This window comes from Oncorhynchus keta, chromosome 29 (genome assembly GCF_023373465.1).
Source record: "Oncorhynchus keta strain PuntledgeMale-10-30-2019 chromosome 29, Oket_V2, whole genome shotgun sequence".
Classification (NCBI taxonomy): Eukaryota; Metazoa; Chordata; class Actinopteri; order Salmoniformes; family Salmonidae; genus Oncorhynchus; species Oncorhynchus keta.
In genome coordinates this window covers 14,090,382-14,118,209 of record NC_068449.1, presented here as the reverse complement: position 1 = coordinate 14,118,209, position 27,828 = coordinate 14,090,382, and the positions used below count along the sequence as shown (strand labels likewise).

Below are 27,828 nucleotides of genomic sequence, written 5' to 3'. Positions count from 1 at the left end.
CTCTTCCCATCTGTCACCTAGCTTACCCAGTCTCTCTTCCCTTCTGTCACCTAGCTTACCCAGTCTCTCTTCCCTTCTGTCACCTAGCTTACCCAGTCTCTCTTCCCATCTGTCACCTAGCTTACCCAGTCTCTCTTCCCTTCTGTCACCTAGCTTACCCAGTCTCTCTTCCCTTCTGTCACCTAGCTTACCCAGTCTCTCTTCCCTTCTGTCACCTAGCTTACCCAGTCTCTCTTCCCATCTGTCACCTAGCTTACCCAGTCTCTCTTCCCTTCTGTCACCTAGCTTACCCAGTCTCTCTTCCCTTCTTGTCACCAAGCTTACCCAGTCTCTCTTCCCTTCTGTCACCTAGCTTGACCAGTCTCTCTCCCCTTCTGTCACCTAGCTTACCCAGTCTCTCTTCCCATCTGTCACCAAGCTTACCCAGTCTCTCTTCCCTTCTGTCACCTAGCTTACCCAGTCTCTCTTCCCTTCTGTCACCTAGCTTACCCAGTCTCTCTTCCCTTCTTGTCACCAAGCTTACCCAGTCTCTCTTCCCTTCTGTCACCTAGCTTGACCAGTCTCTCTCCCCTTCTGTCACCTAGCTTACCCAGTCTCTCTTCCCATCTGTCACCTAGCTTGACCAGTCTCTCTCCCCTTCTGTCACCTAGCTTACCCAGTCTCTCTTCCCATCTGTCACCAAGCTTACCCAGTCTCTCTTCCCTTCTGTCACCTAGCTTACCCAGTCTCTCTTCCCTTCTGTCACCTAGGTGCACCTGTCTCCCTGTTTTGAGTGTTTAAATATTGAGCCACTTGGTGCTAAGCATCTGCTCTAAACACAATCACCTGAAGACCCCCTCTAGACACACACACTCGCACTCACAAAAAGTGTGATGCAGAGACCAAAGGCTTTCAAAGCCCTCAAAGCTATCTCTGAAAACCCTCAGTAATGGATATCTCTGAAAACCCTCAGTAATGGATTTCTCTGATAAACCCTCAGTAATGGATATCTCTGAAAACCCTCAGTAATGACTATCTCTGAAAACCCTCAGTAATGGATTTCTCTGATAAACCCTCAGTAATGACTATCTCTGAAAACCCTCAGTAATGGATTTCTCTGATAAACCCTCAGTAATGGATATCTCTGAAAAACCCTCAGTAATCGATCTCTGAAAAACCCTCAGTAATGACTATCTCTGATAAACCCTCAGTAATGACTATCTCTGATAAACCCTCAGTAATGGATATCTCTGATAAACCCTCAGTAACGGATATCTCTGATAAACCCTCAGTAATGGATATCTCTGATAAACCCTCAGTAATGACTATCGCTGATAAACCCTCAGTAATGGATATCTCTGATAAACCCTCAGTAATGACTATCTCTGATAAACCCTCAGTAATGGATATCTCTGATAAACCCTCAGTAATGACTATCTCGGATAAACCCTCAGTAATGACTATCGCTGATCAACCCTCAGTAATGACTACCTCTGATAAACCCTCGGTAATGGATATCTCTGATAAACCCTCGGTAATGGATATCTCTGATAAACCCTCAGTAATGACTATCTCTGATAAACCCTCAGTAATGGATATCTCTGATAAACCCTCAGTAATGACTATCTCGGATAAACCCTCAGTAATGACTATCGCTGATCAACCCTCAGTAATGACTACCTCTGATAAACCCTCAGTAATCGAGCTCTGATAAACCCTCAGTAATGGATATCTCTGATAAACCCTCAGTAATGACTATCTCGGATAAACCCTCAGTAATCGATCTCTGGTAAACCCTCAGTAATGGATATCTCTTATAAACCCTCAGTAATCGAGCTCTGATAAACCCTCAGTAATGGATATCTCTGATAAACCCTCAGTAATGACTATCGCTGATCAACCCTCAGTAATGACTACCTCTGATAAACCCTCAGTAATGGATATCTCTGATAAACCCTCGGTAATGGATATCTCTGATAAACCGTTAGTAATGACTATCTCTGATAAACCCTCAGTAATGGATATCTCTGATAAACCCTCAGTAATCGAGCTCTGATAAACCCTCAGTAATGGATATCTCTGATAAACCCTCAGTAATGACTATCGCTGATCAACCCTCAGTAATGACTACCTCTGATAAACCCTCAGTAATGGATATCTCTGATAAACCCTCGGTAATGGATATCTCTGATAAACCCTCAGTAATGGATATCTCTGATAAACCCTCAGTAATGACTATCGCTGATCAACCCTCAGTAATGACTACCTCTGATAAACCCTCAGTAATGGATATCTCTGATAAACCCTCGGTAATGGATATCTCTGATAAACCGTTAGTAATGACTATCTCTGATAAACCCTCAGTAATGGATATCTCTGATAAACCCTCAGTAATGGATATCTCTGATAAACCCTCAGTAATGGATATCTCTGATAAATCCTCAGTACTGAGGGTTGATGAAAATAATCATGGCCTCTAAACCTTCAAGCTGCATACTGGACCCTATTCCAACTGAGAGCTGCTTCCTGTGCTTGGCCATCCTATGTTGAACATAATAAACAGCTCTCTAGCCACCGGATGTGTACCAAAATCACTAAAATTTGCAGTCATAAAGCCTCTCTTGAAAAAGCCAAACCTTGACCCAGAAAATATTTTTAAAACTATCGGCCTATATCGAATCTTCCATTCCTCTCAAACATTTTTAGAAAAAGTTCATTGCTATCTCTGATAAACCCTCAGTAATGACTATCTCTGATAAACCCTCAGTAATGACTACCTCTGATAAACCCTCAGTAATGGATATCGCTGATAAACCCTCAGTAATGGATATCTCTGATAAACCCTCAGTAAAGGATATCTCTGATAAACCCTCAGTAATGACCATCTCTGATAAGGATAAAGAAGTGTGGGCTTTGTGTTGAGCGTCTCCTTACCTGGGGAACTGTAGACAATTGACAGAGTCTGGTCTGAGCAGGGGTCCATTGTTCTGCAGACCAAACAGGCTGCAGTCTCTGGCCATGTACTGCCAGTCTAGCCATTCTGTTTCTACACTGCTACTGTTACTGCTGCTGCTGTTACTGCAGCTCCTCTGGATGTGCAAGGCCTCTGGCTGGGGACTGACCAACTGCAGGATCACATAGAACACCTACAAACAGACACGACACACAGCCATTAATGACACACGTCCACACTGTCGTTCTGAGGCTGAATAAGAACAACATTATAGGGTTCTTGCTGGTCTTGTTAGTTGCAGAGATAGTCATAGACCAGGAAATAAACTATGGAAGATCTGAAAATAGAATAATAGTTGGGCCAACTTTAGAGCCGGACGCCATGTTGCTACCTGTGAATATCCATTGACTTATTCATTATAGATTAACAATGTTTCAATGTTATGACTCAGAACATCAGTTATGAGACGAAAGGTTATTCAAGTGAATTCAATCATTTAAGAAAGGTTGGTAGCTAGCCAGCGCATAACATGGCTAATCATTTTTTTTAACAAATTCTTGTTCTCATTTCCTGTCGCAAGGCATTCTGATACTTCACTAGCACTTTAGAGGCTGCTGCCCTATATACATAGACTTGAAATGACTGGCCACTTTAATAATGGAACACTAGTCACTTTAATAATGTTTACATATTTTGCATTACTCATCTCATATGTATATACTGTATTCTATTCTATTCGACTGTATTTTAGTCTACATATACTTAATTCCGTTCCTTACTTTAGATTTGTGTGTATTGATTGCATTGTGTGTATTGTTGTGAAATTGTTAGATATTACTTGTTAGATATTACTGCACTGTTGGAGCTAGGAACACAAGCATATCGCTACACCCGCAATAACATCTGCTAAATGCGTACTTGACCAATAACATTTTATTTGATTTGATTACTTTTGAATAGTTCTCAATCACACGAACTGCAATGAAATACAATTAGCCTTGGATATGATATCTGTAGATAATCTCAATGAAAAAAGCCCCACCATCAAGCAGCTTAGGGAAGAGATCCTCCGGCTGCTAGCTCGGCTGCGAGAAAAGGATAACCTGCTTTCTAAGTGCACCAACCTTGCTGTAATCCAGGCAAACCCAATCTCAGTTTCAAAGGCCTCCTATAACAAAGCTGTCAATGAGTCGGGCGAAGTTGATCTGTCCCAATCCTACGGACAGATTTTAAGCTGAACTCTGCAGCCCATGTGAGATTGGACACTCAAAGGCGTAGGAGATTGGGGAGGCAGTTTGGCCACCCTCCATCTATCCGAGAAGATTCGATCCAGCAATCAAACAGGTTTACCCCGCTTGAGCCCTTGGAGGCAGCACGGATCCTGGGTGTATACCAACAGCCAGCGGCCGCCCAGTGGCACCCTCCCCCATCGGATTCCATCAAGAACACCATCATTGTGGGCAGCTTGATGGTGAGATATTTGGCCTGCCTACGATCTGTGGACATACCAAGATCCACTGTCACCCAGGAGTCCGTGTCCATGACATCAACTCCCTCCTGCCCATGGTTCTGGTCAACTACTCCAATATTGACACCATCATCACTCAAGTAAGTTTTAACGTCCTTCGTTTTAGGCAATCTGAAGAACTGACAGAGGACTACAAAAAAAATGTAACACCCACGCTAGCACAGAGAAGAAAATAATTATCTCTGGCCCCCTCCCGTGCTACCAAAAGGGTTCGGAATGTTTCAGACGACTCTTTGCCCTGAACGAGTACCTGAAGAAACTTTGCAACAACAGGAATGTCTCTTTTTGTGACAACTTTGATTTGCTGTGGGAGCAACCAGCACTTTTTAAATGAGACGGATTCACCCTAACAGGAGGGATTCCAGGATTAGTTCCAGCAACATCCCAAACTGTTTTAGAGACTGACGGACAGTGTCTGGTAGTGCTCCAGTCCTCCCGGTCAGAATGAGCAACAGAAGACTTGGAAACCATATCAACTCCTCTAGAAATGGCATTTTGGTTATTGTGATTAACCTAATTTATGTTCCTTTAACTCTGCCTTCTTGTGAGTTTATACAAACGTTTATCTCCTAACATTCTGATAGATTGGAGACTGTCAGAAAATGTGGATATATTAATAATTTGGTTGTTATTCTATTGGTTACCTCGAGGCAGATGACCCAGGGGCAAAGTGGCCCACACTCATTGAATATGGTGCTTTTACAGTGAGTAGTGAGTAGTGAGGTTGGTTGGGGTCACAACGATTCAGACAGCTCGCCGGGCCATCGGTAGCAAACTGGCAGAGGATAGAGGTCTGTTTTTAGCCACCTCATGCGTTTCCGTCGGTAGATTAGTGGTGTCCCGTGTGGTAGAGGGGACCAATCCAAATGGCAAAATAGATATAGTTATAGTGACCCCAAAAAATTGTCCGATAGACCTATTCAGATAGCAGCCGATAAGACAGCTATCGATTAGCGGGCTGCAGATGGTCGTTCAGGTAACGTCACGACGGAGGGGCCAGTTGGATAACTCCCTCAGGAAGATAACGTCGGAAGTCCAGTCGTGAAGGCCCGGAGGGGCTCCGCATCGGCAGTAAAACGGGTCCGGATAGGTGATTGTAGCTCAGGAGTGGCTGATGGAACTCTTCAGCTGGCTAGCTCCGGAATAATTGATGTTTGCTCCGGGACCGATGTAAGCCAATAGTCACTCGGATAGCAGCTAGCTAGCTGCAAGATCCAGGTGTAAATGTCCAGAGCTTGCGGTAGAAATCCGGGGATATGGAGAGAAAATAGGTCCGGTATGCTCTGGTCTGAGTCGCGTTGTACAAAACTGGCGATAGCTTTTTAAGCTAAAGGATAGCTGATGACCACCTACCGTGGTTAGCTGAATACTAACTTTAGCCAGTAAACTGGCTAGCTTCTGGCTAGTGTTGAGCGATTGTAATATTCATGTTGACAAAGAGACTGACTCCAAGGCCATTGAATTTATTAATCTTTGGAGCTCTGTGTATTTATATGTACACTACCGTTCAAAAGTTTGGGGTCACTTAGAAATGTCCTTGTTTTTGAAAGAAACAAAAACAATTGTCCATTAAATTAACATCAAATTGATCAGAAATACAGTGTTATATTGTTAATGTTGTAAATTACTATTGTAGCTGAAATGGCTGTTTTTTTTATGAAATATCTACAAAAGTGTACAGAGGGCCATTATCATTATTATACCATCACCCCTGTGTTCCAATGGCACGTTGTGTTAGCTAATCCAAGTGTATAATTTTAAAATCCTAATTGATCATTAGAAAACACTTTTGCAAATATGTTAGCAGAGCTGACAACTGTTGTCCTGATTAATTAAAGAAGCAATAAAACTGTCCTTCTTTAGACTAGTTGAGTATCTGGAGCATCAGCATTTGTCGGATTGATTACAGGCTCAAAATGGCCAGAAACAACCAACTTTCTCCTGAAACTCATCAGTCTATTCTTGTTCTGAGAAATTAAGGCTATTCCATGCGAGAAATTGACATGAAACTGTAGATCTCGTACAACGCTGTGTACTACTCCCTTCACAGAACAGCGCAAACTGGCACTAACCAGAATAGAAAGAGGAGTGGGAGGCCCTGGTGCACAAATAATAATAATAAGAAAATAAAATAAAATATTTTGAGCTCTATGGACTTCATTCAACATGTTACTGGGCCCACCCATAACCATGGCCATACTCTGGACCTGGTTATTACCAAGGGGCTTTCTATAGACACATCCTCTGTTGTAGCTTTATCTGATCACCACTCTGTATTCTTTACTACCTTGTTGCCCAAAGCACAGGGTAGAACTGAAAGCATTATTAAGACACTATCTGACCTCTGAAGTTGCTACAGATTTTATTGAGTGTCGGAACAATACTCCACCACCTATTCTGCCTTCCTCTTGTGATGATCTAGTTGATAACTTTAATAGCAAATTAAGGGCAACCATTGATGCCATAGCTCCAGAAAAGATTAAAAAGGCCACATTCAAACAGAGAACCCCTTGGATGAGTTAGGAAACTAATCAATTAAAGATAAATTGCAGAAAGGCAAAGCAGAAGTGGAGAAAGTCAAAGTTGCAGGTCCATTATGATATTCTGAGAGAGCAACTTGGAATATATAACAAGGCAATTAGAAATGCCAGACGGGCTCATTTTTCTAACTTGATCACTACTAATCAGAATAAAAATTCCAGAGTGCTCTTCTCGACCATTGATGGCCTGATAAATCCTACCCCTGCAAACCTATGTGAACCTTCCTCCACATATAAATGTGATGAGTTTGCCGCATATTTCAGAGATAAGATTAGACCAACATTAGGCTGGGTATCAGTAAAGCAAGACCTGATGAGATGTTTGATGATATGTGCCCTAGCCTACCACGCAAAGGCACTATGGAGTTATTTTCCCTGGTTGACACAGACATGCTCAGGAAAGTGATATCACGACTTAAGCCTTCTACCTGGCTTCTCCATCCTATCCCCACCACATTCTTCAAAACAGTTTTTAATTGCATATCTGAAGAAATGCAAGCTATTGTTAATCACTCCCTGTTCACAGGCACTTTCCCCACTGCACTAAAAACTGCTATGGTGAAACCCCTTCTGAAGAAAAGTCATCTAGATTCTTCAGCTCTTAGCAATTTTCAACCAATTTCCAACCTTCCATTCTTAAGCAAAATTCTGGAGAAATTGGTTTTCAAACGTAATGATTTTGTAAGTGTCAACTGTATTTTAGGAAAAATTCCAATCTGGTTTTCGTGCCCAGAACAGAGACAGCCTTAAATGATCTTAGAGCCAACACAGATGCCAAACAGATGTCTGTCCTTGTATTCTTGGATTTAAGTGCTGCATTCAACACTGTTGACCATGATGTCCTTCTGGACAAACTGGAGATGTGGGTTGGCCTCTCCGGTCCAGTTCTAAATTGGTTTCGGACTTATTAAACTGGTCAAGAGTTGTGTGTCACCCTTGGTGAACATAACTCAAAGACAATATATATCACATGTGGCATTCCACAAGGTTTGATTTTGGGTCCGGTACTGTTCAGTTTATATATGTTACCCGTTCGCAGCATTATCAGAAAGAATAGCATTGATTTGCACTGCTACGCAGATGATAAACAACTTTGCATTTCTGTGTCGCCAGAGGATTTTAGCTACACGGATAAATTATTAGATTATAGTAGTGATTTAAATACTTGGACATCTCACATCTTCCTCTAGCTAAATCAAGACAAGGCCAAGGTACTTATTGTTGGAGCCAAAGCACAGAGAGAGAATATAACAAAACCTATTCCCCCTCAGGAGACTGAGAAGATTTGGCATGGATCCTCGGATCCTCAAAAGATTTTATAGCTGCACCATCGAGAGCATCCTGACGGGTTGCATCACTGCCTGGTATGGCAACTGCTCGGCCTCCACTGCAAGGCACTACAGAGGGTAGTGCATACGGCCCAGTACATCACTGGGGCCAAGCTTCCTGCCATTCAGGACCTCTATACCAGGCAGTGTCAGAGGAAGGCCCTAAAAATCATCAAAGACTCCAGCCACCCTAGTCATAGACTCTCTGCTACCGCACGGCAAGCGGTACCGGAGCACCGAGTCCAAAAGGCTCCTAAACAGCTTCTACCCCCAAGCCATACAACTCCTGAACAGCTAATCCAATGGCTACCCAGACAAATGTGTGTACGGTACATGGCTGTGTGTGTGTGTGCCAGTCAGTCACACAGGGAGAGAATAAACAGCCCTGTCTACTATCCCCACAGCAACAGTCTGGACTGGGACACTGACACACACATCATGGAGTCTACTGAGCTGCACTGCTTTATTCTCACACACACAGATGCAAGCGCACACACAGATGCATGCTTACTCACGCATGTGCACACACACAGATGCATGCTTACTCACGCATGGGCACACACACAGATGCAAGCACACACACTCTTCGAGACAGAACAGCCCCAAATCCAACACACACACACACACCCCCCCTCCTTGTCCCTCTCTCTGTAAAGAGTTTTGTTGTGTTTGACACAGAGGGAGATGGAGCCTCTGTCTCAGCTTTCCTCTGTCTGAAGATCACCTCACAAACACACACACTACAGGTGCAGGGAGACAGATAGCCTTCTGTGCTGTCTTAACCTCACAGATCTATGTAACACACAAACACAGCTCTACCTAACACTCAAACACAGCTCTACCTAACACATAAACACAGCTCTACCTAACACTCAAACACAGCTTTACCTAACACTCAAACACAGCTCTACCCAACACTCAAACACAGCTCTACCTAACACTCAAACACAGCTCTACCTAACACTCAAACACAGCTCTACCTAACACTCAAACACAGCTCTACCTAACACAAACACAGCTCTACCTAACACTCAAACACAGCTCTACCTAACACATAAACACAGCTCTACCTAACACTCAAACACAGCTCTACCTAACACAAACACAGCTCTACCTAACACTCAAACACAGCTCTACCCAACACTCAAACGCAGCTCTACCTAACACTCAAACACAGCTCTACCTAACACATAAACACAGCTCTACCTAACACTCAAACACAGCTTTACCTAACACTCATACACAGCTCTACCTAACACTCAAACACAGCTCTACCTAACACATAAACACAGCTCTACCTAACACTCAAACACAGCTTTACCTAACACTCAAACACAGCTCTACCCAACACTCAAACACAGCTCTACCTAACACTCAAACACAGCTCTACCTAACACTCAAACACAGCTCCACCTAACACTCAAACACAGCTCTACCTAACACTCAAACACAGCTCTACCTAACACTCAAACACAGCTCTACCTAACACTCAAACATAGCTCTACCTAACACTCAAACACAGCTCTACCTAACACTCAAACACAGCTCTACCTAACACTCAAACACAGCTCTACCTAACACTCAAACACAGCTCTACCTAACACTCAAACACAGCTCTACCTAACACTCAAACACAGCTCTACCTAACACTCAAACACAGCTCTACCTAACACTCAAACACAGCTCTACCTAACACTCAAACACAGCTCTAATACTGACAGTTCTAGCTGTAACAACTATGTACAACTTTGGTAATCTGACTCAGTTGAATCTTGATTAGTATGTAGATATTTGGCCATCTTACTCCGTTTAATCTCGATTAGAATGTAGATATTTGGCCATCTTACTCCGTTTAATCTCGATTAGAATGTAGATATTTGGTCATCTGACTCAGTTTAATCTTGATTATTAGATATTTGTGCGTACTTCAACCACAGGCTAAATCCATTCTAACCAAACAGACACAGAAACAAAAACATATTTTCATACACACAGACAGATGGACAGACAGACATTACCTGGTACTGCCCGTTGACTAGGTCTATGGTGATGGTCAGCCCTTGGTCCATGTCCTCAGATCCAGTTAGTATGTTGGACACCCAGGCTGTACCCATGTCCTGGTCATTGATATAGCTAACAGGGTGAGCGTCCATGTTGAGCCTCAACACACGGTTATTAGTGGTGTCCTCCACCGCGTTGGGAATACAGTACCTAGACAGAGATGGGTTATGTTGTTGTTGTTGTTGTTAGAGAGATACTGTGACATGATGTGGATTTAGTTGTGATGCGGCTGTTGTTGTAGCTGTATTTTGTATATATGTTGTGATGCAAGTGAGAATTAGTTTTGTGTTCACTTACTTGGTTAAATAGAAGCTTAAATAGTTAATACATCTGTATATCAATCAATCAATCAATCCATCAATATACAGTACCTCTCCACTAGGGGGTGTACTCTGGGGTGACTGGGGGGGCAACGGCACTCTGACTGAGCGTGGAGGGGGGGCAGGAAGCCTGAATACACCTTCACTATCTCTCTGTATGGGGAGACAATGGATCAGGTTGTGAGCCAGATGCACTATGGTGTCAGGATCAGTCTCAAAAGATAATTCAGCAAAAGAAAATGTTATGAACTGCTGTATTAATATATAAGCCATTATGCAGACACTTTTATCCAAAGCGACTTACATGCATGAATACATTTTACATGTGGGTGGCCCCAGGAATCAAACCCACGAACCTTGCGGTGCAGGCGCCATGCTCTACCAACTGAGCCATATTATACACATGACATTAAAATGAAAAGGGAATCATATGAAACATCCCTACTTTTCTCCCTCCCTCTCACCTGTTCGTCAGTGTGTTGGGATAAAATCTGAAGTCCTGCATCCTGCCCATGAATTGATCAGACCCTGGTGAGAATGAAGAGAGGGATGTCAATGGTGTGTATTGAAAACAGTCAGCTGGATCCATAGTGACCAGTGGACTAGCTTATCTTTCTCTTTATTCTCTGTTAACCTCTTTGGGCTAGGGGGCAGTGTTTTCATGACCGGATGAAAAGTGCGCCCAAATTAAACTGCCTATTTCTCATGCCCAGAAGATAGGATATGCATATCATTTGTAGATTTAGATAGAAAACCCTCCAGAGTTTCTAAAACTGTTAAAATCATGCCTGTGAGTATAACAGAACTTATTTGGCAGGACAAACCATCCAGGACAAAAATAAATTGAGATCACCGTGTTTTCAATTAGTTTTCTATGGGGAACTAGATTTATGAGGCACCTGGTTGCAGTTCCTATGGCTTCCACTAGATGTCAACAGTCTTTAGAAATTGGTTGATGTTTTTCCTTTGAGAAATTAAGAGGTAGCCCTTTCCTTTCTGAGTGTCAAGCCAAGTGTACTTTTTGTTTGGTGCTTGCAACCTGGAACTCGCTCCACTTTCATTTTATCTCCTATTGAACACATTATATTCCGTCTTAACTTTTATCGATTATTTCGTTTTAAAATACCTAAGGTTGGATTGGGAAAGCTTTTTGAAATGTTTGGACCAAGTTTACAGGTAACTTATTATATACTTTGTAGTCATGCTGGGCGAGTTGGAACCAGTGTTTTTCTGAATCAAACGTGCCAAATAATGGACATTTTGGGGATATAACAAAGCAATTTATCGAACAAAAGGACCATTTGTGATGTTTCTGGGACATATTGGAGTGCCAACAGAAGATCTTCAAAGGGAAGGCATGAAATATATCCATTATTTCTGACTTTTGTGTCACACTTCCTTGGTTGAAATATGATTTTCATGTGTTTGTATGATGGGGTGCTGTCTCCTCAGATAATCGCATGGTCTGCTTTCGCCGTAAAGCCCTCGAACGTCTAGCCATAACAGTTAGCGGAACGTCTAGCCGTAACAGGTTTAAACATGATAAACCATAGAGACACACAGTTAACAGTCAGAGGAACCATAGATACACACAATTAACAGTCAGAGAAACCATAGAGACACACAGGTAACAGTCAGATAAACCATAGAGATACACAGTTAATGATGGCATCGAAGGCCCTTCTTGCCTTGTCTCTCAGATCGTTCACAGCTTTGTGGAAGTTACCTGTGGTGCTGATGTTTAGGCCAAGGTATGTATCGTTTTTTGTGTGCTCTAGGGAAATGGTGTCTAGATAGAATTTGTATTTGTGGTTCCTGGCAACTAGACTTTTTTTGGAACAACAGTATTTTTGCCTTACTGAGCTTTACTGTCAGGGCCCAGGTTTGACAGAATCTGTGCAAAAGATCTAGGTGCTGCTGTAGGCCCTCCTTGGTTGGGGACAGAAGCACCAGATCATCAACAAACAGTAGACATTTCACTTCAGAGTCTAGCAAGGGGAGGCAGGGTTCTGCAGACTGTTCTAGTGCCATCTCCAATTCGTTGATAAATACAGTTGGAAGTCGGGAGTATACAAACACTTAGGTTGGAGTCATTAAAACTAGTTTTTCAACCACTCCACAAATTTCTTGTGAACAAACTATAGCTTTGGCAAGTTGGTTAGGACATCTACTTTGTGCATTTCTCAATTAATTTTTCCAACAATTGTTTACAGACAGATTATTTCACTTATAATTCACTGTATCACAATTCCAGTGGGTCTGAAGTTAACATACACTAATTTGACTGTGCCTTTAAACAGCATGGAAAATTCCAGAAAATGATGTCATGGCTTTAAAAGCTTCTGATGGGCTAATTGACATAATTTAAGTCAATTCCAAATCACATCAAAGTTTATTTGTCACGGGCGCCGAATACAACAGGCTACATTACAGTGAAATGCTTACTTACAGGCTCTAACCAATAGTGAAAAAAGGGTGTTAGCTGAACAATAGGTTAGTAAAGAAATAAAACAACAGTAAAAGACAGGCTATATACAGTAGCGAGGCTATAAAAGTAGTGAGGCTACATACAGACACCGGTTAGTCAGGCTGATTGAGGTAGTATGTACATGTAGATATGGTTAAAGTGACTATGCATATATGATGAACAGAGAGTAGCAGTAGCGTAAAAGAGGGGTTGGCGGGTGGTGGGACCCAATGCAGATAGCCCGGTTAGCCAATGTGCGGGAGCACTGGTTGATCGGCCCAATTGAGGTAGTATGTACAGTGGATAGAACAAATATTTGATACACTGCCGATTTTGCAGGTTTTCCTACTCACAAAGCATGTAGAGGTCTGTAATTTTTTTATCATAGGTACACTTCAACTGTGAGAGACGGAATCTAAAACAAAAATCCAGAAGATCACATTGTATGATTTTTAACCTCTTGAACCTCTGGGGGCAGTATTTCATTTTTGGATGAAAAACGTTCCCGTTTTAAACAAGATATTTTATCACGAAATGATGTTCGACTATGCACAAAATTGACAGCTTTGGAAAGAAAACACTCTGACGTTTCCAAAACTGCAAATATATTGTCTGTGAGTGCCACAGAACTAATGCTACAGGCGAAACCAAGATGAAATTTCATACAGGAAGTGAGCCAGATTTTGGAGGCGCTGTGTTCCAATGTCTCCTTATATGGCTGTGAATGCGCAAGGAATGAGCCTACACTTTCTGTCGTTTCCCCAAGGTGTTTGCAGCATTGTGATGTATTTGTAGGCATATCATTGGAAAATTGACCATAAGAGACTACATTTACCAGGTGTCCGCTCGGTGTCCTCCGTCGAAACTATTGCGTAATCTCCAGGTGCGTGCATTTTTCCATTTTGAACAGAGGAGAAACCAAATTGCAATGAGTGATTTATCATCGAATAGATATGTGAAAAACACCTTGAGGATTGATTCTAAACAACGTTTGCCATGTTTCTGTCGATATTATGGAGTTATTTTGGAAAAAAGTTTGCGTTGTAATGACTGAATTTTCGGGGGGTTTTCTTAGCCAAACGTGATGAACAAAACAGAGCGATTTTTCCTACACAAGTAATCTTTTTGGAAAAATTGAACATTTGCTATCTAACTGAGAGTCTCCTCATTGAAAACATCCGAAGTTCTTCAAAGGTAAATTATTTTATTTGAATGCTTTTCTTGTTTTTGTGAAAATGTTGCCTGCTGAATGCTAGGCTTAATGCTATGCTAGCTATCAATACTCTTACACAAATGCTTGTGTAGCTATGGTTGAAAAGGATTTTTTGAAAATCTGAGATGACAGTGTTGTTAACAAAAGGCTAAGCTTGTGAGCCAATATATTTATTTCATTTCATTTGCGATTTTCATGAATAGTTAACGTTGCGTTATGGTAATGAGCTTGAGGCTATAATTACGCTCCCGGATACGGGATTGCTCGTCGCAACAGGTTAAGTAATTCATTTGCATTTTATTGCATGACATAAATATGATCACCGACCAACCAGTAAGAATTCCGGCTCTCACAGACCTGTTAGTTTTTCTTTAAGAAGCCCTCCCGTTCTCCACTCATTACCTGTATTAACTGCACCTGTTTGAACTCATTACCTGTATAAAAGATACCTGTCCACACACTCAATCAAACAGACTCCAACCTCTCCACAATGGCCAAGACCAGAGAGCTGTGTAAGGACATCAGTGATAGAATGTTAGACCTACACAAGGCTGGGATGGGCCACAGGACAATAGGCAAGCAGCTTGGTGAGAAGGCAACAACTGTTGGCGCAATTATTAGAAAATGGAAGAAGTTCAAGATGACGGTCAATCATTCTCGGTCTGGGGCTCCATGCAAGATCTCACCTCGTGGGGCATCAAGGATCATGAGGAAGGTGAGGGATCAGCCCAAAACTACATGGCAGGACCTGGTCAATGACCTGAAGAGAGCTGGGACCAAGGTCTCAAACAAAGCCATTAGTAACACACTATGCCGTCATGGATTAAAATCCTGCAGCGCACGCAAGGTCCCCCTACTCAAGCCAGCGCATGTCCAGGCCCGGCTGTTTGTCAATGACCATCTGGATGATCTAGAAGAGGAATGGGAGAAGGTCATGTGGTCTGATAAGGCAAAAATAGAGCTTTTTGGTCTAAACTCCACTCGCTGTGTTTGGAGGAAGACGAAGGATGAGTACCATCCCAACCATGAAGCATGGAGGTGGAAACATCATTCTTTGGGGATGCTTTTCTGCAAAGGGGACAGGACGACTGCACCGTATTGAGGGGAGGATGGATGGGGCCATGTATCGCGAGATCTTGGCCAACATAAGATAAGCAGAGAGGAGCAGCAGCGTAAAAAGAGGGGTGGGAGGGGGGCACACAATGCAAATAGTCCGGGTAGCCATTTGATTACCTGTTCAGGAGTCTTATGGCTTGGGGTAAAAACTGTTGAGAAGCTTTTTGTCCCAGACTTGGCACTCCGGTACAGCTTGCCATGCGATAGCGGAGTGAACAGTCTATGACTGGGGTGGCTGGGGTATTTGACCATTTTTAGGGCCTTCCTCTAAAACCGCCTGGTGTAGAGGTCCTGGATGGCAGACAGCTTAGCGTCAGTGATGTACTGGGTAGTACGCACTACAATCTGTAGTGCCTTGCGGTCAGAGGCCGAGCAATTGCCGTACCAGGCAGTGATGCAACCAGTCAGGATGCTCTCGATGGTGCAGCTGTAGAACCTTTTGAGGATCTCAGAACACTTGCCAAATCTTTTTAGTTTTCTGAGGGGAAATAGGCTTTTTCGTGCCCTCTTCACGGCTGTCTTGGTGTGTTTGGACCATTCAAATTTGTTGGTGATGTGGACACCAAGGAACTTGAGGCTCTCAACCTGCTCCACTACAGCCCCGTCGATGAGAATGGGGGCTTGCTCGGTCCTCCTTTTCCTGTAGTCCACAATCATCTCCTTAGTCTTGGTTACGTTGAGAGATAGGTTGTTATTCTGGCACCACCCGGCCAGGTCTCTGACCTCCTCCCTATAGGCTGTCTCATCATTGTCGGTGATCAGGCCTACCACTGTTGTGTCATCTGCAAACTTGATGATGGTGTTGGAGTCGTGCTTGGCCATGCAGTCGTGGGTGAACAAGGAGTACAGGAGGGGACTGAGCACGCACCCCTGTGGAGCTCCAGTGTTGAGGATAAACGTAGCAGATGTGTTGCTACCTACCCTCACCATCTGGGGGTGGCCCGTCAGGAAGTCCAGGATCCCGTTGCAGAGGGAGGTGCTTAGTCCCAGGATCCTTAGCTTAGTGATGAGCTTAGAGGGTACTATGGTGTTGAACGCTGAGCTGTTGTCAATGAAAAGCATTCTGGGATAATGGTGTTGATGTGAGCCATTACCAATCTTTCAAAGCACTTCATGGCTACGGGTCTGTAGTCATTTAGACAGGTTGCCTTTGTGTTCTTGGGCACAGGGACAATGGTGGTCTGCTTGAAACATGTTGGTATTACAGACCCCTGCCAGTTGCTCAGCACATGCCCGGAGCACACATCCTGGTAATCCATCTGGCCCAGCAGCCTTGTGTATGTTGACCTGTTTAAAGGTCTTATACACGTCGGCTACGAAGAGTGTGATCACACAGTCATCCGGAACAGCTGATGCTCTCATGCATGTCTCAGTGTTGCTTGCCTCGAAACGAGCAAAGAAGTGATTTAGCTCATCTGGTAGGCTTGTGTCACTGGGCAGCTCGCAGCTGTGCTTCCCTTTGTAGTCTGTAATAGTTTGCAAGCCCTGCCACATAAGACGAGCGTCGGAGCCGGTGTCGTATGATTCAATCTTAGCCCTGTATAGCAGGTTTTCTTGTAAGCTTCCGGGTTTGAAATCGGCAGCTCTACCCTTTAGCTCAGTGCGAATGTTGCCTGTAATCCATGGCTTCTGGTTGGGGTATGTACGTACAGTCACTATGGGGACAACGTCCTCGATGCACTTATTGATAAAGCCAGTGACTGATGTGGTGTAGTCCTCAATGCCATCAGAATAATCCCGGAACATGTTCCAGTCTGTGATAGCAAAACAGTCCTGTAGCTTAGCATCTGCTTCATCTGACCACTTTTTTATACACCGACTCACTGGTGCTTCCTGCTTTAATGTTTACGTGAAAGCAGGAATCAGGAGGATAGAGTTGTGGTCGGATTTACCAAATGGGAGGGCGAGAGAGAGCTTTGTACGCGTCTCTGTGTGTGGAGTACAGGTGATCTAAAAAAAAAATCCCCTCTGAATGCATATTTAACAAGTTGATAGAAATTTGGTAGAACTGATTTAAGTTTCCCTGCATTAAAGTGGAGGTGTACCTGTGGATGTATTTCAAGGCCTACCTCCAAACTCAGTGCCTCTTTGCTTGACATCATAGGAAAATCAAAAGAAATCAGCGAAGACCTCAGAAAAAAATTGTTGACCTCCACAAGTCTTGTTCATCCTTGGGAGCAATTTCCGAACGCCTGAAGGTACCACGTTCATCTGTACAAACAATAGTACGCAAGTATAAACACCATGGGACCACGCAGCTGTCATACCGCTCGGGAAGGAGACTTGTTCTGTCTCTCAGAGATGAACGTACTTTGGTGCGAAAAGTGCAAATCAATCCCAGAACAACAGTCAAGGACCTTGTGAAGATGCTGGAGGAAACAGGTACAAAAGTATCTTTATTCACAGTAAAACGAGTCCTATATCGACATAATAATAACTTCAGACATAACCTGAAAGGCCGCTAAGCAAGGAAGAAGCCACTGTTCCAAAACCGCTATAAAAATGCCAGACTATGGTTTGCAACTGCACATGGGGACAAAGATCATACTTTTTGGAGAAATGTCCTCTGGTCTGATGAAACAAAAATAGAACTGTTTGGCCATAAGTTGAAGAACAGAATCCCAACTGTGAAGCACGGGGGTGGCAGCATCATGTTGTGGGGGTGCTTTGCTGCAGGCAGGACTGGTGCACTTCACAAAATAGATTAAATCATGAGGTCGGAAAATTATGTGGATATATTGAAGCAACATCTCAAGACATCAGTCAGGAAGTTAAAGCTTGGTCGCAAATGGGTCTTCCAAATTGACAAGCATACTTTCAAAGTTGTGGCAAAATGGCTTAAGGACTACAAAGTCAAGGTATTGGAGTGGCCATCACAAAGCTCTGACCTCAATCCTATAGAAAATTTGTGGGCAGAACTGAAAAAGCATGTGCGAGCAAGGAGGCCTCTACAAACCTTACTCGGTTACACCAGCTCTCTCAGGAGGAATGGGACAAAATTCCCCCCAACTTATTGTGGGAAGCTTGTGGAAGGCTACCTGAAACATTTCACGCAAGTTAAACAATTTAAAGGCAATGCTGCCAAATACGAATTGAGTGTAGGTAAACTTCTGAAAGCACTGGGAAGGTGATGACTATTATTCTGACATTTCACATTCTTAAAATAAAGTGGTGATCCTAACTGACCTAAGACAGGGAATGTTTACATGGATTAAATGTTGGGAATTGTGAAAAACTAAGTTTAAATATATTTACAATTTTCCCAGATGTGGTTAGAGTCTATGGATTCTTCAATTACACTGAGCTGATTTCTGACATGCTCTTCCTTCATTTTCCGTAGTGTATTTCTGTATTGTTTTAGTGATTCACCAAAGCGAAGGCGTAGACTCAGGTTTTCTGGGTTTCTATGACTTTGGTTGGAAAGTTTTCTCAATTTCTATCTAAGGTTTCTGCATTCTTCATCAAACCATTTGTCCTTGTTGTTAATTTTCTTCAGTTTTCTGTTTGAATTTGTTTGATTTGATAGGGAAGCTGAGAGGTCAAATATACTGTTTAGGTTTTCTACTGTCTTCATTAAATATGGGGATTCTAGTGGGGGGATATAGTGGGGGGATGTAGCACACAGGAGGAGGACATTATCCTCTGTTGAGATCATTTCCTTTTGAATTTCTAGCCAAATGTAAAATGTTATTGTTTTGATTAATTTCATAGAGTGAGTAAGGTCTGCTCTATACCAAATCAGCATACCTCCTGAGTCCCTTCCCTGTTTCACACCTGGTAGTTTGGTGGATGGGACTACCATCTCTGTAACCTAGAGGGCAACCAGTGGGTCCATCTCTATACCTCTCCTCCATCCCCATCTCCTCTCTGTCTCTCTCTCTCCCCTATCTATTCTCGCTCTCTCTCTCTGTGCCATAATCACTTGTCAGTTTTTCTGAGAAGACAGAATGACGTGTACTTAGGCTCTGTCCATACTTTCAGACTCTAGACAACTCTGTTTCATCGGCTACTGTATGTTTCAACTGAAGCCTTGGCTACTAACAGAAACACTGAACACACATGAGGACCTTATGTGCTGTAAAGTGGGTTCCCTTATAAAACGTGTCTCTCATTATCCGTGGTGAAACAGTGGAAGACTGTGTGTACTGTAGTCTGTTGGCAGTGGGAGGAGAGCTGTACATCTGAGAGGGTTCAACATCAGGACGTGAATTCAAACACATGGAGGGAATTTGAGCGAGACTAAGACCACAGGAGATAGACTTTCCCTGCCTTTTCCCTGTCCAGCTAAGCGTCTTGTCTTCCTCTGCCGCACAAATTGTCTTTCCCTGCCAAGCTAACTTCTCTATTGTTCCACACCTGTCACAACTAAAGCTAACGTCTCCTAGCGTCAGAAGGCCTGCCATCTTTATCTGTGTGTGTATGGGTGTCTGAGGAGGGACTGTGTGTGTGTGTGTGTGTGTAGAGATGAGATGTAGACAGGATAGAGGATGGAGAAGAGCAGCTCTAAAGGCCCAGGGTTTTGGATGCAGACTTCTTAAGCGTGTGGAAACAGCATTAGGCCTACTGAAACACAGAGCAGTGTCGTCTGTTCTTTCGAGTAATCGATTGGTGTAAATTTTAAAACGTGAATTTTTCCATATATAGACACACCCTTTGTGTTTTAATAAAGTCAACTATATTCATTGAGCTTGTCTGACACTTTAACGACACGGTTTGATGAAATAAAACACAAATGACTCAAGAGGGAGCAAGAGATAACCAGAAGAGAAAAACATTAACCTGACCATCCTCCTATCGCTCCTACTGGCTTTCATAGATTATGCCATTACTCTCCTGAAGTAGCCAGTAATTGGGTACACGAGGAGTTGGCAACCTTTCTCATGTGGAATTCCGATTTATCTTAGCATTTCTACTGATCTGTGTGCCAGTTATGGTTTTCATTTGCACATTTTCGTGGAACAGTTCTATTGCATTTATAATAATGTATTTTGCCATTGCCAACTATGTAAAAATAGCCTAAATAAAGCCAACAAATAAAAACACTGCAGCCTGCAGGTTGAAAATATCCTGATCAAAATAAATATCCTATAAATCACATAGGCTACACTGTTCCCTGGTCAGCATCTACGGCACAGATCAGTGTGGGTGAACAATACTGCTGACCACTAATATGATCCAATCATGGGCTGATCAAATGCTATCTGAGTGTAAATCACTGTTCAATAGCAGATGAGCAGTATGACAGTGTAGCTGAAACCATTGATCATTACTTTACACTAGAGCAGTGGTCCCCAACCAGAGTCCAGATCACTTTCGTAGTCAAAAAACAAGCCGAGATCTAGTTGGTGTAGCACTTGAGAGGCACAGCTGAGCATACATTTAAACAATTAACAAATCATTTGCTTTTTTATTTTACTGGACTGATGGTGCCTGCATCTGTCATGGAGCTTTCAGCACAACTGGGAACTCGGGGGAAAAAACGAGGTCAAATCATGATGTCAGTCATCTCGAGGCCGAAAAGTCGGAGCTCTAGAAAGATGCCAGAGTTTCCGAGGTGGAATTCCGAGTTGGATGACCGCTCAAATGGATTTTTGCCAGTCGGACAGTCGGATCTCGTTTTTATTGTAGATCACAGTGGCCTAGAACGCACTGAAGTTGGAAGTCTGAGATTTCCGAGTTCCCAGGTAGGCAGGGTTTTGCCTTTCAAACAAATGAAATGGTTCAACATGGATCACTTTGCCTGCCTGGTGTGCAGGGTTTCTGAATCAAGTGCACCTACTGCCAACAGCACAACCCGTGAAAAGGAATGCAAGCCTTTATCATTGGCTTTTCTACAGAAATGTTTGATGATCGACTAGGAATGCCTTGAAGATCGGCCAGTCGATCAGTCGGTGACCAGCGCACTAAAGATTTCATTCTCTGTTGTCGATCATTTTCAGTGTGTTTCTATTGACCCTGATGGAGGCTGTAAAGGAAATACCTGACACAATTGATCATATTCACTTCAAAACACTTTCTTGTGTGATTCTTAGCTCATAACCCTTCTGGGGGTGTCTATCTATGCCCTAGATTGCATGGATCTACCTTAATGTTGCAATTTGTTCCTACACCATGTATTTCCATGGTATTTCCCTAGGCAGGTGTACATACCATGTACTATAAGTAATGTATATATGCATCATGTGTTATCTTGTTGTTACCGTTAGAGCTCAGTCCGACTCTCATGGTACTGTCCATTCTGATGTCAGAGATGGGTGAGGTCAGATGTCGAGTGTCAAAGGGCGTGCCGTCCTCCTCCAGTCCATCCAGGAAGAGACTGACGCTTTTGCCATGCACCTGTGGACCAATTAGAATGCACAATTACACAGTGGATCAAACATAACTCAATGTTACTTTGTCCTTGACACTGTACATTACTTTATTCTGTCCTTGACACTGTACATTACTTTATTCTGTCCTTGACACTGTACATTACTTTATTCTGTCCTTGACACTGTACATTACTTTATTCTGTGCTTGACACTATACATTACTTTATTCTGTGCTTGACACTATACATTACTTTATTCTGTGCTTGACACTGCACATTACTTTATTCTGTCCTTGACACTGTACATTACTTTATTCTGTCCTTGACACTATACATTACTTTATTATGTCCTTGACACTATACATTACTTTATTATGTCCTTGACACTATACATTACTTTATTCTGTCCTTGACACTGTACATTACTTTATTCTGTCCTTGACACTGTACATTACTTTATTCTGTCCTTGACACTGTACATTACTTTATTCTGTCCTTGACACTGTACATTACTTTATTCTGTGCTTGACACTATACATTACTTTATTCTGTGCTTGACACTATACATTACTTTATTCTGTGCTTGACACTGTACATTACTTTATTCTGTCCTTGACACTATACATTACTTTATTCTGTCCTTGACACTGTACATTACTTTATTCTGTGCTTGACACTATACATTACTTTATTCTATCCTTGACACTGTACATTACTTTATTCTGCCCTTGACACTGTACATTACTTTATTATGTCCTTGACACTGTACATTACTTTATTCTGTCCTTGACACTATACATTACTTTATTCTGTCCTTGACACTATACATTACTTTATTCTGTCCTTGACACTGTACATTACTTTATTCTGTCCTTGACACTGTACATTACTTTATTCTGTCCTTGACACTGTACATTACTTTATTCTGTGCTTGACACTGTACATTACTTTATTCTGTCCTTGACACTATACATTACTTTATTCTGTCCTTGACACTGTACATTACTTTATTCTGTCCTTGACACTGTACATTACATTATTCTGTCCTTGACACTGTACATTTACATTTACATTTAAGTCATTTAGCAGACGCTCTTATCCAGAGCGACTTACAAACTGTACATTACTTTATTCTGTCCTTGACACTATACATTACTTTATTCTGTCCTTGACACTATACATTACTTTATTCTGTCCTTGACACTGTACATTACTTTATTCTGTGTTTGACACATTTTAATTCAGTTTTATACAGTGAAGCGTTAAAAAGTTAACATTTCAATGACAAAGTTTGAACCATCTCCTGGTCCTTGTCCTGATACAAGCTTTATAAGGAGTATCTAACAGTGTGGGGATCCTATCCCTGAAGGAGAGTAAGATGTATAGATGTATACATTACTTTATTCTATCCTTGACACTGTACATTACTTTATTCTGCCCTTGACACTGTACATTACTTTATTATGTCCTTGACACTGTACATTACTTTATTCTGTCCTTGACACTATACATTACTTTATTCTGTCCTTGACACTATACATTACTTTATTCTGTCCTTGACACTGTACATTACTTTATTCTGTCCTTGACACTGTACATTACTTTATTCTGTGCTTGACACTGTACATTACTTTATTCTGTCCTTGACACTGTACATTTACATTTACATTTAAGTCATTTAGCAGACGCTCTTATCCAGAGCGACTTACAAACTGTACATTACTTTATTCTGTCCTTGACACTATACATTACTTTATTCTGTCCTTGACACTATACATTACTTTATTCTGTCCTTGACACTATACATTACTTTATTCTGTCCTTGACACTGTACATTACTTTATTCTGTGTTTGACACATTTTAATTCAGTTTTATACAGTGAAGCGTTAAAAATTTAACATTTCAATGACAAAGTTTGAACCATCTCCTGGTCCTTGTCCTGATACAAGCTTTATAAGGAGTATCTAACAGTGTGGGGATCCTATCCCTGAAGGAGAGTAAGATGTATAGCCCAGCAGCCTTCAGGATTCAGTCTGAGTGAATTATACACGTGATAATCTTCCAGTTTATTTTCCTACCAGAAACCCCCTCATTCTAAAACCTCAGCCACAAATGAGCTTCCTGTTGACCAAAACCAATCTTCACCCCAGCTATGAATATTAAAACACAAACAGTCAAAGCAACTGCTTCTATTCAGATCAAAACTCCAGAGAAATATGTTCATAGACCTTAGAAAACTTCAACGTCCCCCTCTCTTCTCTCTTTCTCCCCTCTCTTCTCTCTTTCTCCCCTCTCTCTCAAAATGTTTGTCTATCCCCCTCTCCCACTCTTGCTGTGTCTGGCTAGCATGCTCTGTGGTAGCACAGATAAAACCACTCTCTCTTTTCTAACACATTCCCCCTCTCTCTCAAGTGTTTTCTATCCGCCTCTTCTCTCCTCGCTTCTTTAGAGGAGTTGAAAAAGGTGCAGGGGAAATAAGTCTGGCCCAAAACGTCTTTGTGGATGAAGGCAAGGCGGAACTCGGCTCGACTCAACAACTGTCTGTCTGGAAGATACTTAAGACTTGCACTTTCATGACGGCTGATTGAAGACTGCGGAGACGGCGAGAGAGAGAGAGAGAGAGAGAGAGACGGAAAGACGGAGAAAGAGAAGGACGTAGAGAGAAGGCCGCTCTTGGAATCTGTAACCAGCCAATGGCATGCGTGGAGATCTGAAGAGTTGTCATGGTGATGTAAATGAATTGGGAAGAGCTTCATCCTGCTTAGCGCCACGCGCCCCTTTGAAACCCCGAAGTCCTTTGTTCGTTTTAGAAAATGTTTTTTTCTCTCTTCTTATTTTTTTTTACCTCTTTGCTGCCTTCGTTCTTTTTTCAACTGCTGTTGCTTCAAGACCCTCGAGTTTCTTCTTCTTCTTTCCCCCACTTCTATTTCTCACCTGTCCCATTGACAGCAGGTGCTGTAGAGAGCGGCCCAGATTAACACCTGTCTATCACCTGCCTCCTACCTGTCTTTCTTACCTGTCTCTCTCTCAGCTGTAGGCTATCTGCCTCTCTCACCTTTCTCTCACTCACATCATCTCTCACAGCCAGTCCATTGAATGTAGCTGTGCAGTAGAACAGTGTGTTTTACAGGCGCAGATTAACCCAAGGCCTGGCCAGTGGCAGTGGAAAGCTTTTAATGACTCACTGAGCACCGATCACTGGCAAATAAACAGCTTTAAAAGCTCTCCGCTTTCAGTGTGTGTTTGTGTGTAAGTGTATGTGTGTACATTTTGTGTGTGTGTGTGTATGTACGGGTGTGTGTATGTATGTGTATGTATGGGTGTGTGTATGTGTGTGTGTGTGTATGTGTGTGTGGTAGAACGTCCCATTGTCTGACCTGTCCCTCTAACCCATTAGTTTATCTGCTGATGTAACAAGGCTGGGTTGGGAGTCAGGTATCCGCTGTGGACTGTGATCTGGGATGGACGGACGGGCGGGCAGGCGGACGGACAGACAGATGTAGGGACAGAGCATAGCGAGAGAGAGAGAGAGAGAGAGAGAGAGAGCGAGAGATATCGAGGTAGTAATAAGCTGAGTCTTTATGTCAGTGTGAATGATAAGGCTGTTCCTGTTGTGTGAATCTGTTTTAGAGTCATTTCCAGTTAGCTCTCTGTGATTTTGTATGGACTACCTTTACAAACATTATAGGCCTTTATAAAGGTTGCAAAATTCCTGTAACTTTCCCAAATTCCCAGGTTTTTCAGAAATCCTGATAAGCAGATTCCGGATTTCCTGCTTATTCCCTCTGTTGTGTCTTTACTATCATTAACTGAAGACTTATAGTTTTTATCAAAGATTCTCTGTAATTAGTATTACGCGATCAACTGATTAATCACGTAACTAATTAACTAGGAAGTAGGGGCACCAAGGAAAAATAGTCAGATTACAAAGTTATCATTTCCTAAAATAACTTTTCAGATATTTTATCTGATCAATTAGTCTTTGAATTAATGAATTATTTACTGTACCTCACGTTAGTCTCATTCCAAACGTAAATTGTTGGTTATCTGCACGACCCCAGTCTTCACTATGAGTCATCCATATATCAATTGTCTTAAATCATTTATTTATTACTAACTAAGTTATTCACAGACATACATAAACAAACAAACAAACAAGGTAAATGTGGTTACATGAAATGATAGGAGAATGCGCCCTAAACGGGCTAAACTGGCATGGCGGCTTGTTAGACAAAAGGGGAAGTGGGGGTCGACAAGAAGTCACTACAGAGTGATAATTATAACAATTTAACCTTTTGTAACTAGGGGGCAGTATTTTCATTTTTGGATAAAAAACGTTCCCGTTTTAAACGGGATATTTTGTCACGACAAGATGCTCGACTATGCATATAATTGACAGCTTTGGATGGAAAACACTCTAACGTTTCCAAAACTGTGTGAGTGCCACAGAACTGATGTTACAGGCCAAACCCAGATAAAAATCCAATCAGGAAGTGCCCCATATTTTGAAAGCGCTGCATGCCAATGACTCCTTATATGGCTATGAATGGGCTACGAATGAGCTTACGCTTTCTACGTATACATTGAGCAAGTGGTCACATGATGGCTACCGCAGAAAATCTTGCGTAAAGTACAGAAGTAGCCATTATTCCAATCGCTTCTAATGAGAAACCAATTGTCCCGGTGGATATATTATCGAATATAAGAAAATAAGAAAAGCAACCAACTTAAATCGTTTACCTTTGAAGAACTTCAGATGCTTTCACTCAGGAGACTCCCAGTTAGATGGCAAATGTTCCTTTTTTCCAAAAATATTTTTTTTGTAGGCGAAATAGCTCCCGTTTCTTCATCATCCTTGGCTGAGAAATCGACCGGAAAATGCTGCAAATATAACGGCAAACTTTTTTCAAAATTTGCTCCATAATATCGACAGAAACACGGCAAACGTTGTTTAGGATCCATCCTCAAGGTGTTTTTAACATATATATTCAATAATATATCCGTCGAGGCAATTGGTTTCTCATAAGAAGCGATTGAAAAAATGGCTACCTCAGTATTTTACGTGAGATTTTATGCGGGAGACACCATGTGAACACATGCTATATATGGTCCCTTACAGCCATTCTTCAATGGAAATGCCTGAAAAGATGTCACAATGCTGTAGACACCTTGGGGAAAACACAATTATACAAACAGTATCATACTCACTCAGGGGGGAGGCAGGGAGAGGGGGATGGGCTTGCTATACCCAAAGAGGCCAACGTCATGACACCTCCCTTTGGGGAAAATCACAGAATTTTACTCAATATTTACTTATATGCTGTGTGTCATGACGTTGCCCTGATGGGGGAGGTTTATTTTTTGTTCTATTTTTTTTTTTCACCTTTATTTAACCAGGTAGGCTAGTTGAGAACAAGTTCTCATTTGCAACTGCGACCTGGCCAAGATAAAGCATAGAAATTTGACACATACAACAACACAGAGTTACACATGGAATAAACTAAACATAGTCAATAATACAGTAGAACAAAATAAAACAAAACGTCTATATACAGTGAGTGAAAATTAGGTAAGATAAGGGAGTTAAGGCAATAAACAGGCCGTGGTGGCGAAGTAATTACAATATAGCAATTAAACACTGGAATGGTAGATGTGCAGAAGATGAATGTGCAAGTAGAGATACTGGGGTGCAAAGGAGCAAGATAAATAAATAAATACTGTATGGGGGATGAGGTAGGTAGATAGATGGGCTGTTTACAGATGGGCTATGTACATGTGCAGTGATCTGTGAGCTACTCTGACTGCTGGTGCTTCAAGCTAGTGAGGGAGATATGGGTCTCCAGCTTCAAAGATTTTTGCAGTTTGTTCCAGTCATTGGCAGCAGAGAACTGGAAGGAAAGACGACCAAAGGAGGAATTGGCTTTGTGGGTGACCAGTGAGATATACCTGCTGGAGCACGTGCTATGAGTGGGTGCTGCTATGGTGACCAGTGAGCTGAGATAAGGTGGGGCT

General features: G+C 42.2%; 1 protein-coding gene across 5 annotated transcripts in view; it reads right to left on the bottom strand.

The window, feature by feature from the left end:
- The window catches only part of ush2a (Usher syndrome 2A (autosomal recessive, mild)), a 504,765-nt gene that overhangs the window by 441,858 nt on the left and 35,079 nt on the right, over positions 1-27,828 (bottom strand). For all 5 annotated transcript variants that reach the window (XM_052485995.1, XM_052485996.1, XM_052485997.1 and 2 more), the window contains exons 4-8: positions 21,706-21,841; positions 11,174-11,237; positions 10,761-10,862; positions 10,347-10,539; positions 2,914-3,125 (exon numbers count right to left, since the gene is read on the bottom strand). In XM_052485995.1, the coding sequence (XP_052341955.1) occupies positions 2,914-3,125; positions 10,347-10,539; positions 10,761-10,862; positions 11,174-11,237; positions 21,706-21,841 (707 nt within the window). The remainder of the gene's footprint in view (positions 1-2,913; positions 3,126-10,346; positions 10,540-10,760; positions 10,863-11,173; positions 11,238-21,705; positions 21,842-27,828) is intronic.